Below are 14,876 nucleotides of genomic sequence, written 5' to 3'. Positions count from 1 at the left end.
TTGCACTTGTTGGCCGTGCACAACTACGGCCAATGTCTGTGCGGGCCGTTAGCTTCCCCCAGGCTCTTCTGAGAGTTCCGGTTGCTCCGCTTCGTCCCTACGCAGATCCTCTGATTTTGAAACTGACAATGAGAGCTGCAGAGCTCAGGTGACGACGCAGACGACGAATTCAGTGGTGCAAGTGACATGCAGATGCTGCCACTGCGGGACCTGGGTAAGCGAGGCCCCCTACGACTAGTAGAACGATTGCAGCTATCACATCCCTTTGTGGAGACATATAAACATGACTCAATGGTCTGCTGGAAACTTGTTTTAGGCGCTGCTGCCCAGTAACGCAATGAACGACCGCCTATGCATGTCGTCGCACAACAGTTGCGCGTAAACTGTCCCACCCTGCTGCGGTTTCTATGTTTTTAACCAGCCCCTAAACATATATAGGACATGAATTGTTGAATTTTGTCGCTTAGCGGTTCTTTCATTGGGAAAACGAGCAGGAAGAGGCGGCCCCAAGTCCCCTTGGGTCTCTGAGTATCATTACCGCAGCCACTGAGTGGCTTCAGATGGCCCGACATCTCTGACTGCTGCAGTTTCATCGCGCTGCTGCGCTACACCTGGTATATTTCTCATATTGTCAATGAGATAAGCAAAAGGGCAACTTTAATCGTGTAATTTAGCCGAAGTGCTTATTTTTGAGGCTTCGCGTGCTCAGTCCTGCCACGAGGATGTCCCCTGGCGGGCGAGCGGCGGTGCGTGCAAAACCTTCTACTAAACCTTTGCAATGATTAACATGTGCCGGCCTGGAGCGATTCTCTAACTTAATTATCGTGCGTTGCTTGGTCCGCATACATCTTCCCCCTGTCAGGCTGTAGGGTGCTTACGGCAAAAGGTCCCGGTAGCGTCCCACACTTTGCAGGTATTGCACCATCGATCATGTGGCAAGAAACTCACACAGTACAAGTCCCGAAACGTAGATGTGAGACCACCCATAAGTAGGCCTTCTCCAACTGTTTGTCAGATTTGTGTAGTGTCCTTTTCTTCCAGAAGTACTCTGGTCCCGTGGGTCCTATGTTACCTCTGCATTGCAATTGCTGCGAAGCTTGCAGCGAATTCATGCTGGTAATCATCCCTCCGGCGATATTTAATATGCATGAGCCGCGGCGCCTGAGAGCCTTGTGGACCGGAAGAGAGCAGCCGAAAATTTTCAACCTGAGCGGCTCACCGTTTTATCCGAGGTTACATGAAGGGAACATCGTTGCAGAGGGCTTCCTTAATGAATGACTGACTGGAAGTAAATATCTAGCCGTCTTCTACGACCGTGCATAAGGAGTTGTCCACCGATGGTGGTGATGCTGTGTTACTTCCCCAGTCCAAAACTGGCTTCATTTTGGCAATACACAAAGCATACGCGCCTCGGGTAATTCAGTGAGCTGCATTCGATGATCATTTTGTGACTGTGAGAGAAAAATCGCACCCCACCCCAAGGACCTCTCAATGATCGCTCCACATCGGCCAAATTGCGGAGCAAACATAGCAGGACGTTAGAGGCATGCCACTCGCTGCAACGAAAATATACAGGAATAGAGCAAGCGGCTTAGAAACCCTTTTTTCGGTACGCAATATGGAGGGGAGGAGTGTAGGATGATATTTCTGAAGGCAAAGTAGGGCTCTTGGAGACGCAGAATCGCATCCACACTTGTGCACGGGATGCGGCTGCACCATCACCGTATGCCACTGCTACCATACATTTCCTTTCCTTTCACCGTATGCCACTGCTTCCATACATTTCCTTTCCGAAACTTTCTGGCAGTTAACAATTGTAGAGGCCACGGAGGTGCCATTACTTTTCTGTCACGTGTTTGTCGTGGAAGTTGAACGTTTTCCTGCCGCCCAAAAGAAGTCCTTTATTTCATGTCGGTTCTTCAGTTTCCACTCAGTCTCTTGGTGTGACACCGCGTGCTTCTATTTGCGTACTGTCTGTTGTTGAGGCGCTACCACCTCTGTAGACGCAACAACCGACGAGCGTCGCGCTAACGCGGCCTGTGGCCGAGGTCTTTGTGGTTCAAATGGGTTTCCAACACTTTCTTTTGCACTTTTGTCACGCGCAAAGGAATATTCAGTCCACAATTCAGGCCTTGGATGGCAGACAACGCCGCCAGGAGTCACGCCTAGTGACAGGCTTTAAGTTGGGGAATCCGCGGAACATTTTTCATGAGGTGTTCCAACATCGTTTGAATGTTCGGTTGTTTCTTCTGTTTCATGCACTAATTTCTTCTCGTGTACTTGGGCGTAGACCATCCGCAGTCGTGAACATGGTCTGCATGCTTTTGTTTAGGCCTTCATAAATTTGCACGTATGCAAGCTGCATTTGGAAGGACTGTTTCTGAGCTCTAGCAAGAGAAGGCTTGCTCAATGTCGCTAAGGATTTCAGGAACGTCAAGCTGCCCCGGACCTGCCAGTTTCTGCATATATAATTGGATAGTTAATGGTCGAACGAACTAGGGGCCATATTAAAACATCCCAAGGCGTCACGCCTGTAGCTGAGGACAGTTTGCGTGGAAAACCGTCAGAATTCTGCCTTCGGCTCACGGTGAACTGTCAGCAGATGAACTCCATGCATATATCGAAAACATCAGCTGAATATAAATCCTGTGTTCTGAAGTATCCCTCCAATGTGATGGTATCGCAAGAAATGCAAGTGCTTTCCCCGATTGCTTGCCCTAGGTCTCAGCGCAACCGTCAGCAATAAATACACTATAAAGGCCCACGGGGACTTAAAATTGCAAGCATATGCTCTTGTACATAACCCCTTAATTCCGAAGCATGGGTCAAGCTAGGTCCTGGATGTGCAAAGCATTATGTCCATGTTGCCGCTTCCTTCATAATAATTAGACCTATGTTGTGCATTTCTGAAGGTAGCATGGTTCCTTAAACATGTTTCCTCAAATCATTTAAGCTTCTAAGCGCACTCTGTTCCGTTCACAGCCAACTCCCCGTGTTTCAAAAATATCGAGAGATCCTCTTATTCTACGGAACTAATTGAGCCAGAACCGGGACTGCATGCATTTGCATTTGCAAACTTCTCGAGTTTCTGAAACTGGGTTTTTTAGATTGAACAAAATGCCGCCCCTGCGGATTAGTCAAATGCGCTCAGCACATTGGTGAATTTCTTAAAATATTGGCATGCCAGTCAACAGGGCCAAGCTACTAATAGCAGTACGCAGAGATGAGCAAGCCCACAGTCGTGAGACCTTATTGTACATGTTCAGTCTTATCGGAGCATAAGTCTGAGCAAACTTACCAAGGGCAGCGCAAGACTATTTGGGTGTTCACTGGTGCGTGCACCATTATTGCAGTAGACTCTAGAAGAGCTGCAGAGAGCAGCAGATACATTACAGAGGCACTTCAACGTGCGAGGACGTTTTTTTGTCTCAAGCAACAAAAGGCCCACTCGCAAGTGCATCAGATACATGAGTGAAATTGAACAAGCAAATTCTACAGTACGCTCACCCGCACAATATTGCAGGTTGTACGACAAAACAGTTTTCGTGCATTCATATCTGAAGCAACTCGAGAAAAGTACAGCTGTGAAGGGGCTGAGATTCTATGAAGAGTCTGAGCTCTCGTGGGGTCACCACATGACAAGGTTTCCAGCGGCGTCGAAGCCTGCCGCATACCACATCATCGATATGCCATATTAAGCGATTAGCACTTGAGATAGACATCAGCCCCGCCATCCTGCAGCTTTTGAGGGTTCCTACGTGCATGCAAAAATAAGACACAGACAAAAAAGGGTGGGCTAGGCAAGCACATAGTATAGGTTTGCCCGAGAGGTAGAGCGTGTGGCTCCAAACTTTGATGGGGTCGAACGCTCCCAGTATGATTGCAGGCACTAACATACCGCCAGTAGGTCAAGGGTGTTAGAGGGCTCAGGCTTTCCTGTTTGGTTGGTCGAGCGCACATCATCAACATTATGCGGAGTATTTGAAGTTAATAGATGCAAGACGGACTCTGTCCCAGCAGGATTGAATGGCTGCACTTCGAGAAAGCGGCAGCGGTGAACAGCTGCAAACCGCCGGCATTCTGCCGCAGCTTTAGCCCACAGAGACCAGTCACCGCCCTGAGGGGCAGAGCGCACTAGTACGTACAGCCAGTGCACCTAATGAGATTCCTACCTTTGCCGAATCTACAGAAGTAGCTGGCAGCAGGCTTGTTCATCTTCCCTGATGTGCGAGCTTAGACACTAACTCTAGGACTCAAGGCTCAGCAAGGAAGGTAAGAGTTTTGGGGTTAGCAAAGTGCATTACGCGCCGCTGTAAGTGTTGCACTCACTGCCGCAGCCAGGAACAAAGCAGGCTGACGATTTGGTTTTATCTGGGCTTGCGCTGAGTGGAGCATTCTCTGGAGCTGCTGTAGCTGATCAGACGTGTTATTACTCTCTACGTCGAGGACAAGGAGCAGCGCGTTGCTCTGTGAGCAGAGCTCCGCCCTCAGCTCTGAGAATTCTTCAGCACTGCTTAGTGCCCACAGTGTCATGCGGGCTTCTGAACCACTATGACACATTGACAGAATCTCAAAAGAATAGACATCAAGACTGTCTGCGGCGGCATTCTCTCTGGTAGAGGACTAAGACGATATTAGTTGCTCCTTCTGGTGAGACAAGGTAAAGCTCACTTGTGCTGAAGGCGACGGAGCCCCCAATCAACGCCAACAGGGTCTCGCAGATCAGCGCTTGAAGCGGCATTTCCCCTTAGCAGCCTAGAAAACAGTGACATTGTTGCCTTGGGACTAGCGCCCAACAGGGATACTTTGAAGTGTAAACACTCATTGGGCGTGAGCTTGATTGCAAAGTGTTCCCGTTTCAATAGAAGGGCCTGAGTGGAAAGGTGCTGCGATGGCTCGTCTACAGCGTCCATTTTTGTATAACCGACGATGCAAAGGACAATTGCGAATATGGAGCTGAAAGAGGAAGTACTGCAATATATTTTTTCCGCAGCTTGTTGCCACCTCCGCAGAGCTGAGAACACGGAGACAAGACGTCGAAGCGCCCTTTATGAGACTTGTAAGATCAGCCGTAAAAGGTGTGGACTTAAGCCCTTCTCCCAAGTTGACTGCAGTCACGCCACTTCAGTGTTTTACGCTCTACCTCTAAACCGAGTAGATAAGCTGTGTGAACTATCACTATCTCTTGAGAGGTTTGCCATGGCTTGTCCAGCCAGCATGCACATTTCACGTCTAGATGTACAGTACAGTTACTAAGGGCACCTCTCACGCGACGTCGTCTCCAGCTCGGAAGTCACTTTTGAATACGATAAACGAAAACACGTAGACCTTTCGACTTATGCGTTTCATGCCCTCGCTGGGCGTACAATGGGCATGAGAACCACAGCGGCAAAGGGCGGAATGCTCCGACAAAAACGATGACAGTTACACCACTGCCATTCACTAAGTCATTGAAACTTCTCCAGTTGAGCTGCTTTGGAGCCTTCTGGCATACCTGGTTGCAGGACATGTACAGTGTGAGCGGTATCTACTTCGTCGCCAGCTAACCACAGGTGAGAGGCCGAGGTGGCCGCCGGGTCACTTCGGGAGCCATAATAAGTTAAATAGATTGGAAAGATTGAATACTGCGTAAACCGTTAATATGAGTGCCTTCAAAGAGACAAAATGTAGTCTTTTCCTAGCCACACGAAGGATGAATGGCTTCAGAAACAGCCGACACGTGGGTTTGCAGCTTGTTCAAGGCGCGGGCCCCACTCGGTGCTCGACGCAGTCGGCTGTTGCACACCAAGTCTCATAGCGTGGATCTTTTCTGGATTTTGGGAAAGTAGGCTTTTAAGTTGGATTTTCTTTATAAAAATGAATAGATCGAGACATTCAGTAGGCCCCCAGAGGGCTAACGGCCTCTCCTGGTCCCGCGGTCTCTTTACGGTCGCTCGACTTGCGTTCCTTTTGATTGCCATCTTTGCCCCTTTAAGTTCTTCTCTTTCGTCAGTTGCTACTGAAGATAGCACAGTTGAAGTTGGAACAAGGTTTTCACTGAGGGCTCCATGTAAGACAAGATGCGAAATGCATACTGCTCTGACGGGAAGCTGACTGGAAATGCCCGCTGGAGATTCTGAACTCATTTACGTTGCGGCGTGCCTTCTGTTTTGATTGTTTGTTTAGTAATTTCAAAGCTTAACGAGGTTTTGACGTCATTATGGACTCAAATAACTCATAATGGGGAGCCCGTGGAGATATCGGGGTCCAAGGCTCAAGAGTTGGTTGAAACAACAATTCGCCGACTACGCGATTCAGGGGAAGAAGTCCCAGACGAATTTCGTGACCTTTTATTATGGCAGCTGACATGTAAGTTAATTCTCCACTCCTTGGAAGTCTCGCCTTTGCCTGTCGAAGTTTGTAGCTTTGGAAAGTGGTCAACGGCCTCTGCTCATGGACCCTGCTTGTTTGCGTCTGGTGCTTCTGCAGCGTGTTTTCCAATTGACGAAAATGCATTGAGAGGGATTCATGGAATCTTTGGAGTGACAAGCAGAGTCGTTTGTCCCGCTAACCGCACTTTCTCCTGTGCCTTGTCCGCACTCAATATTCCATTGGCGGAAGAGGAGCGAACCCCCATACAAGCCCTTGAGGCCTCTATATGTGGTGCGTCCATAAACGTTTAATCTTCATATACAATAACGGAATGGCTCAGCCTATCGTGCTATTGATCAGATCTCTTTCATTAACTCGCCTCATTTTTATGAATACGGAGACACTCAGCTCTGCTTCATTTTGCTCGATGCGTTTAGCTGCTGCAATACGGCACGTTGGACATGATGCCGCCGCAAGGCTTGCTTCACAAAGAGGTACCGGCTTGGGTCCAGAACAGGTACGGAACCTTACGCTTGAGGAAACTTCTTTGTCAACGACAGACGAAAAAACGGAGCGCCTTTTCATAGAAGGCATCCAACTTCAAATAGAGATGCAAAAGGGCTTTCAGCAACTTCAGTGGTCCCGATTTGGCCGAGCTTTTAAGCTCGCATCGGCTTTCCGCCTTGCCCAGCGTGAGCTAGCCAAAATTGCACCAGATTTGTTCTCACTGAACGAAGTTTGGCAGACTGAATCTACACGCTCAACTTTTGAGCACATGGGTGTAGTCCGCTAAGTTAGGATGGGCTGTGGCTATTTATTGAGGGTTCGCCATAAGTGGCCGACTTCATGCAACTGTCATTGTCACTCGCGTTCATCAGGCCTCTTCTACGAGCCCCAAGGTGTCGAAGGGGCTAAAGCAGAAGGAAAGGAGAGGCTCATGGAAGGCTCCCCCAGAGGAATCTTGCAGCTGGTTGACTGTGTTGCCAAAAGTGCTTGCTTCGGGATCGGTGAACAAGGATTTCGAAAAACCGTTGAAGCTTGTGTTGAGTCTGAAAGGGTGAAGAGTTCCTCGGTGTTGGAGTACTTTTTCCGCGTTGCCCCTACCAAGAAGGATAGCGTAGCTGCCCAGGTCTTTGCAAGTCCGTTAAAATGGGTTCTACCGACAGTGTTGCATAATTTGACATTCGAAAGTAACATTTTTCTTGAGTTGTCGAGTGGCTGCACGCGCCTTCTTAAGAAATGCTTTCCGACGTGTCGCATTTTTCCTTCTCAGCTTCTCTGCTAGTTCTCGACTCAACTATGCAAGGTCGGAGACTGGTTGCCTCCCAAGGAACTCCTGCCTTAGGAGAGCTACCAGAAGCTAGCTCTCTTTCTTCTCTACAGCAGGCCGTAGCTGTCTCTGTCGCAGCTTGTTCAGCCGAAGTAATGGAATCATTTGATAGTCATTTGCAAGCTCTTGGGAGTCTCGAAGCAATAAGCTCCAGTGAGTTGCTGGATTATGCCTGGCCTGTTTTCCACTCAGAAAACCCAGTTTATCTGGGTCACTTCTGCCAAGTGAATGTCTTTGCTTGATTACATCAGGCCCAGTGTTGTTTGCCTCCGTCGCCCTGGAGAATGCACCATTGCTTTTCGCGCTAAGCGGTGTTCAGTCACCGGAATCTCTCCAGTCGGAGTACGAGAAACTGCGCCAAACCGGATCAGCGCGTACGATTTTCTCACTGATTCACACGTTGTCACCAATATCCAGACTGAAACGGGCTAGGCAGCTGTCTGCGACACTTTAGTGGGAACGGTAGCCTTTGGAGATCTCAAAAAGACAAGCCATATGTTTCTGAAGAATTTGACTTGCAGATTTTAGTGCGTCAATTATGATAAATATGCGATGAGCCGTTAAAGTAATGGTGTGTATGTGATTCTACAGTTGGTTTAGCACTCGTCCGTGGAGCTTCAAAAATGATAGGCACCGCATGCGGGAAAGAAGGACATTTAGCAGCCCCCAGCAGTTCATACTTGGCTTGCGTGTCCAACAGCCTTGAAAATATTGCTTGGAAAGCCCAAAGGGCGCTGCTCAAACAGCACCTGAATGCCCTTGCATACTTCGCAGAGAAGCCTGATCTGTTGCCCGAAGGACCTGATTTTTCAGAAGCTTTGAGAAATTTTACCGCTTCAGCCACAAAGCTTGTGCAGACTTTACGTAAAGCAGCAGGAGTTTCTAACGGCGCCCTCGATCTGAGAGTCGACAGAGGTCGTATTTCTCTTCTTTTGGATGACGCTTTACGGCAGTTTGGCCGCACACTACAAGACAACTTACTTCCCATGGGGGTCACTTTCCTTGAAGACGGAGAGCTTTCCCTTTATGGCCCCACCATTTATGAAAAGATAGTTTCGTCCACCAGCGAGGCATGTAAGTATCCCGTCTATACTACTTCACCTGTAACCGCATGCCCTTGTCAAGTCACTCAGCAAGATTTATATTCCACCAAGACTTTCAACTGAGAGTTTGCCCGTGCAATTTTGTCGTCCAGCTCGTCAAGCTCCATCTTCAGGAGGCGGAGGCGAACTGAAGTCTTTCATGATCATGCAGAGGCTGAGGGGCCACTTAAACGAAGTTATTGGGAATGAATCGCTGCGACGCGCATACACCAGCACCGCGAACAAAACAGGGCTTTCTTCCAGAGCAGTTGAATCGAGTACGCGTTTTTTAATGCACGCGAAGCATGCCTGAAAAAACTGGCTTCTCTTCCGTTGTGCCAGTGTAGCTGAGTGCGTCAGTGAAGGTCCACCGGCTGTGCCGCCAAGAATAATTGGGTGCATTTTGTGTACAGCCTTCATAAAATCACAAGCGCGCCACATCTTCATATTTATCCAGTCACTTTTAGACAGTCGATCAGAAGATGTCACAACACGATTCAGCACAGCCGAAGGGCTGCACTCTTTTATCATAGAATTCTTGGCTGAAAAGGTGGCAAAAAAAGAGCCAGAAGAAGAAAAGTCCTCATTCGGAGGAAACGTCTCGGGCGAAGTTGTTGCCTTGGCAAGTTCAGTAAACAAGGAAGTGCTAAGTAAGTCAGAAAAAGTCACAGACGCAGCCCCAGTGTACCCAGGGAAATCTATTAACAGTCACAGCATAGATGCATCTATAATATACGCACGTATGCAATGATGGTGACAGCTGGCTGCCTCAGTGACAACGTTGCAGCAAATGGAGATTCCCCCAACTAATTTGGTGCGACACTAAGAAGATTATTGTCATGTTTCCTGTTCTGCACCATAGGAATATTTGCAAAGCGCATAAGTCTTAGCAGCTCTTTCCAGAAGGCAAAGCAAGCGGCGGGAATGAATGTGAGCACCTGGCTCAAAAGCGAATTCGCTGATTTTCGAAAAGATATACCACCGTCATACGTCATTGACATCGCTTACGGTAAGCGAGTACAGGCTTGACTTCAATCAGTGCAAACCCATGTGCATTGCTTCTTTTGCAATGCCTGAAATGAGCATCGATGCTTATAAACGCAACAAATCCATGCATGATTTCCTATTTTTTTTTCTGCTCTTACCTTGTGCGGCAGAGTGCCTAAATCGGTGCACCATCCCGATGCTTGCTGATACTCGGCTGCAGACCCAGTGCACGGATTCTCAAGGGAGGCCACAGCCCCTTGGAAAATGTGCCGATCCGGCTGCCGAGTTCCAGCGAATAATTAGCAAGGAAATGTGGGCAAATTTCTTGGAAGACTGGATGACACAGGGCAAAGCTCATTCGGCTTGCAGGGAACTTCTGGTGCTCCAAGAAGAAGACGCGTCAGCTTGGCAGCGGCAGGTGTTTCTCATGTACTCTCATCTCGACTCAAGTGAGCCAGCGTTAGACCACATGACTGGCAAGCACCCCGCCGGCAGCTTGATGCCTTGACGGTCAAGGCGCCTGTTCTTAGTCCCTGCATAGAACGTAAAAGCGCTTCACCTGCAGCTGCTGAACTAAGTGCATTGCCTGTGCTCACACATGCAGTTGGCTGCGGAAAGGACCACCATGGGTATGACTCTTTTGGCCGATACTCCATTAAGCTGGAAATGATTCAAAATTTGTTCGAAATGTTCGCAAGTACGGCGAAGTTTCCGACCCTGGCGAACTTCATTAACTGGCTTGTAAAACTTCGCGAGCCTCTTCCTCAAGATCTGCAGACGCCCACAGCCTTAGCGCTTCAATACGCCGGTGGCTATCCACAGACTCAAGTGCGGGTAAGCAAGGCATTTGCAATGGCAGTGAAGGGAGACCCTTCTTATTCTCAGTGCAAACCCGAAGACACCAAGATTATATCGGAACTTTTAGGCTCTCTTGGGAGCGTCTTTTATACCCTACAAGCTTTCGATGATTTCATCAAAGAAAGACGCACCGGGAAAGAAAATATCACCCGGCAAGTGACCGCACCAGTTGGTAAGGCTATTACACTACAACTCATCTCCCCACTCAGTTCCTGCACTCTCCACTTCAGGCAAATTTTCAAGGCCCGCTGTTTGTTTTGCTTTCTCCAATGTATAATGGGATGGGCGACTTCGTTTTGTTTTGCAGCTGCTGATGCTAGGCCTGTTTTGAGCCAGCTCATGCTTACATTCACAGCGACTGGCCCTCGAGCGCCGGATGCGGTGATACGCTATCCAGCGTACGTCCCGAGCAGTACTGCTGCTCTACTGTCCCAATCTGGGGCAAAGGCAATGCAAGTATTTGTGTACATACAGGATGTCCTCGGCAATGTTTCAGCCACACAGTTGACAAGTTCGGATGAAACAGGCCACTTGCTAGACGCAGCGCTTGCTACCGAAGCCTGGACAGTAAAATGTTTGGGAGCTTGCAACAGCTCTTGCACGTTGCGGTCGGAAGGAGAACAAGCAATTTCAATGTCCATTTCGAGTAGGCGATAAGAACAGTTCTAAAATTTCAGTTCACGGCAGCTCTTGCCGAATCTCACTCTCACTCATTGGCGCTCCGTTCAGACTTCCATTCAAGCACAAAGCCTAATTCACCGTTATGATCATGAAATCATGTGCCATCACCACTTTGTTTTCTCTCGGTTCCTTGTGTCTACCACAGCAACAGCGGTTGCCCCTTACACTTTCCCCGCAACTGACGATGAGAGTTTGGCGGCAGCGGTTTTCGGGTGGCTGCTGCCTTCTTTCCCCGCTTTGCGTTGCAAGGCTCCAACCAGAAAGGTGATTCCAGTTGTACTGCCTATCCCACCCCCTACGCTACCTCCAATTCCTGAGCCATCCAAGGAAGTTGAAGTTCCACCGAAGCCTGAACCTGAGGAAAAGCCGTTTCCTCCACCCCCTCCCACGGCTCCAGAAGAGATCGTTTTGCCTCCACCTGAGGAGAAAGTCCCAGAGATTCCAGAAGCCCCTGTAGTGCCAATACCGCCTAAACAAATATCCATAAAGAAAAAGAAACCAGAAATCGACATAAAGAAAAACGAAAATAAAGATGCAACTGAACCAGAGGAAATGATTACCATGATTCCTCCCAAAACGGAAGAAGCCCCGAAGCTGGAACCTAAGGAAGACGGTAAAATCGTGTGCCCGCTTTTGACGAACCCCCAGCCCAGATAATTACGTGGTAGTTCCTCTTGCATTAACCATCACTTGAACGTCTATATCCTGACTTCTTTGGCTCTTTGTATACTAACCATGTGTCTTGGAGTAACCGAAACGCAAGGTCAACTGCGTATATGGAGTCTCGTTTCGTCAAGTCCTCGCATATTAAATACTGCGCACCTTATTTTGCCGTATGTGTTGCTTCAGCATGTCTGAAAGTTGTGCGCCTTTACAACAAGTACATACAAGGGGCCGAAATAAAAGATGTCAAGACTCTGCACGAAGAGGCGATGGCGGTGCCGCTCTATCGGGAGACGCGGAAAGAACTTCAGATTGACCAAAAGGATATTTCGATGCAGCAGTTTCGTCTGGCTTTATGCGTCACTTGCGGTGAGCGAAGACTTGCTGCTTTCCTTTTTGCCCAACTGAAAACTTTGTTAAATGCTGATTGGTTTTTGCCGAACTTCGCTGCTCAGCGATGACGACTGGAGATGGTACTGTCCTAGTGTGATATTCTCCGTTGCAGCTAAACACATACCCGCTCTGCAACTTGCATCGGGAGAGGAGCAACAAAGGCTGGCTGCATCTATTGAAATGAGCAAAGATATATGCGCCTCTGTGTACAAGAAAACGTTATGGGGTAAGACCCACTTAAGACCCACTTTCATCGAAGTTTGTTCCAGATAAGCAGCACACGATTCTGCATGCGCAGTTGTTTCTAAATATTGTACCACAAAGTGCGCTTAAATTTAACTTGTTACAAGCAACGAAATGCCTAATTTTTTAACTGCTATGGCATGGTCGTCCGTGAATTTAAAAGGTGAACAAAAAGCTGTTCAATAGTTTTTGCCTGTTTAATACTGTTCTTGAAATTCAGCGAATGAGATCGACGGCGGCGCCCCACTGGCCTCTGCAACACGTGAGTATGTGCTCCACTCGCTAGGATTTGTTGGCTTCCTCGTGCCAGCGTTTCTAAAGACGTAGACAGACAGCTACTTAACTTCAGTTGCCTTTGACTTTTTGATTTGCAGCGGCTTCACTTCTAACAAAGAGCGTGCAGCTGAACCTGCAGGCGGCAGCCATATCCCACCGGCTGCTTGGAGGTGCTCAGCCGTTGCTACAAGCAGCTGAGAAAGAAGCAACAGCTGTAGAGGTCTGCGCCGCAGGAGAGGTCTTGGGAAGGTCCTTGCAGAACGCTAAGTGCATAATTCTCCGTAGGAACCCAGATATAAGCTCCCCATTCTTGCTGGCACTTGGCGGACTCTCAAGAGCAGCAGCTAAAAAGATGCGTGAGCCAAACACATAACCTGAAGGGGATACACCGTACACAAACAATGGCTTGGGGTATAGAGTTTACAAGCAATGACTTAGGGTATAGAGTCCAACTTATTCAATTTTATTTCGGGCCAAACAGAGCGACCTCCGTGGTGCATTCAATCATGGTTTAGTCAATGATGTTGCTGTATCTGTCCTCAGGTTTCCACAAAGAATGCTCAAAGATTGGTACGCATTTTTCGCTCTGCATCTGCGTCACGCCGCGGCTGTCACTATTCGCGGCTCTGTCCATAGCTGTTCACCTTACAAGTGTATCCGATGCTGAACTATTGAATTGTGCGATTGTTCCCCGTGTCCTGCTGCAGCGGCCGAACTGTCTTCGATTTTTGGAGCCTCGGTAAAGGTTGCAGGTCGGCGGGTGTCCCCAACCTCGTTGGCTGGGGGGCTGAGGAATTGGTTGTCTCAGGATATGGGGCTGGCAGCTTGGGCTAAGCAAGCTCACAAGAAGTTGAAATCCGATAGATCTGTGGCGGCGTTGTGTGCTGCTCTGCGCTACGCCGAGTTCATCCGACAAATTAGTTCGCTGGGGACCACATTCGACCGTATGCTATCGCATTGGAACCTTTCGCTGCCTTCCAACGGCCTGTCGCTCGTCAACGCCCTGCGCTCAGCTTCTAACCCTAAGCAGAAGCTTACGCAGGAGCTCTGCGTGCTCACTCCACCAGGTTAGCCAATACAGAACTTGTCGTGAACCGTAGGACGACTGAGCTATTGACATGAAATTAGCTGAGCGGCACCACAATGTTGCCGCTGCAACCAGTGCCCCTTCAGATATCTCCAGCTGCTAAGCTGTTTTCATGAAGCACCTTAATGTGCTTACATTCCGCCATTCATAAGACCGTTCACTAAACGCTTTATTCCCACAATGTGAACGTTGCAGGGCAAGAGGTGCAGCGCCTCGTGCAAAGGTTCGATCCAGCCTACTGGGCTGCCCTGATGTTGCAAACTGGCGAGCAAGGGGAAGCAGCGGCAGGAGCAGCAGCACCCGCAGCTGGTATGCCTCATAATGCTGTTACAACAGGAGTATTTTATGTGAAGCGTATTCAGACCAGTGAGCCTCAGAAGCACCAAACTGCAGGTTAACTTTCTTGATTGTGGCTTGCTTTGTGTTCTTCAGAATCTGCAAGGAGCACGGAAGCTTGATTGCAAATACAGAGATAACGGAACCCACTAACCCTGTGGGGTTTGTGCCTTTATCGGTTGCAATTCTTTATAGGGTGTAGGGCGAAGATGACCAGACGCCCACATGACAGCATGGCCCCAAGCAGCGGGCCGCAAATACCAATTCGTTTTTTCGTTATAATTTAAATGCCGAATTCCGGCTCCATGCAGCAGGATCAGTGCACATATATCTTAATATTTATATCTTTACACACGTAAAACTCTTCATTTGTAATATCTAATACGTAAGGCACATATATGAACCAAGCGCTGGCTTTGCAGGCAGTTGGTCCGATTTCCAGCCTCGTGCAGAGACACCTGCCGTTTTTGCGTGAAATTGTCACTGAACGTCTCGAAGTACAGATTAAAGAGAATTGGTCCCATAAAAAGGATAAACCTGGAACGTTAGTCTTTTGTTTCGAAATGCAAAGAAAACACAATGCAAGTAT

At 48.5% G+C, this 14,876-nt stretch overlaps 2 protein-coding genes across 2 annotated transcripts; both read left to right on the top strand.

Annotated features, from left to right (window-relative positions):
* Positions 1-5,856: 5,856 nt before the first annotated feature.
* On the top strand, positions 5,857-7,144 carry ETH_00002870 (uncharacterized protein; the record flags this gene model as incomplete). Its single annotated transcript, XM_013376930.1, has 4 exons — positions 5,857-6,049; positions 6,166-6,348; positions 6,469-6,642; positions 6,789-7,144. The coding sequence occupies 4 exons, from the start codon at positions 5,857-5,859 to the stop codon at positions 7,142-7,144; spliced, it is 906 nt and encodes a 301-aa protein (XP_013232384.1).
* Positions 7,145-7,650: 506 nt separating this feature from the next.
* Positions 7,651-14,409, top strand: ETH_00002865 (uncharacterized protein; the record flags this gene model as incomplete). Its single annotated transcript, XM_013376929.1, has 16 exons — positions 7,651-7,834; positions 7,933-8,055; positions 8,273-8,755; positions 8,877-9,041; positions 9,177-9,413; positions 9,626-9,772; positions 9,921-10,199; positions 10,355-11,254; positions 11,435-11,902; positions 12,139-12,321; positions 12,458-12,571; positions 12,809-12,850; positions 12,963-13,220; positions 13,572-13,931; positions 14,147-14,260; positions 14,384-14,409. 16 exons carry the CDS (start codon positions 7,651-7,653, stop codon positions 14,407-14,409), a joined length of 4,083 nt encoding a protein of 1,360 aa, XP_013232383.1.
* Between the last annotated feature and the right edge of the window lie 467 nt (positions 14,410-14,876).

The sequence above is a fragment of the Eimeria tenella genome, genomic scaffold (genome assembly GCF_000499545.2).
Source record: "Eimeria tenella Houghton genomic scaffold, Eth_scaff42, whole genome shotgun sequence".
Taxonomy (NCBI): domain Eukaryota; phylum Apicomplexa; class Conoidasida; order Eucoccidiorida; family Eimeriidae; genus Eimeria; species Eimeria tenella.
The sequence above is the reverse complement of the archived record's forward strand: the minus strand, read 5'-3'. Positions and strand labels throughout refer to the sequence as shown.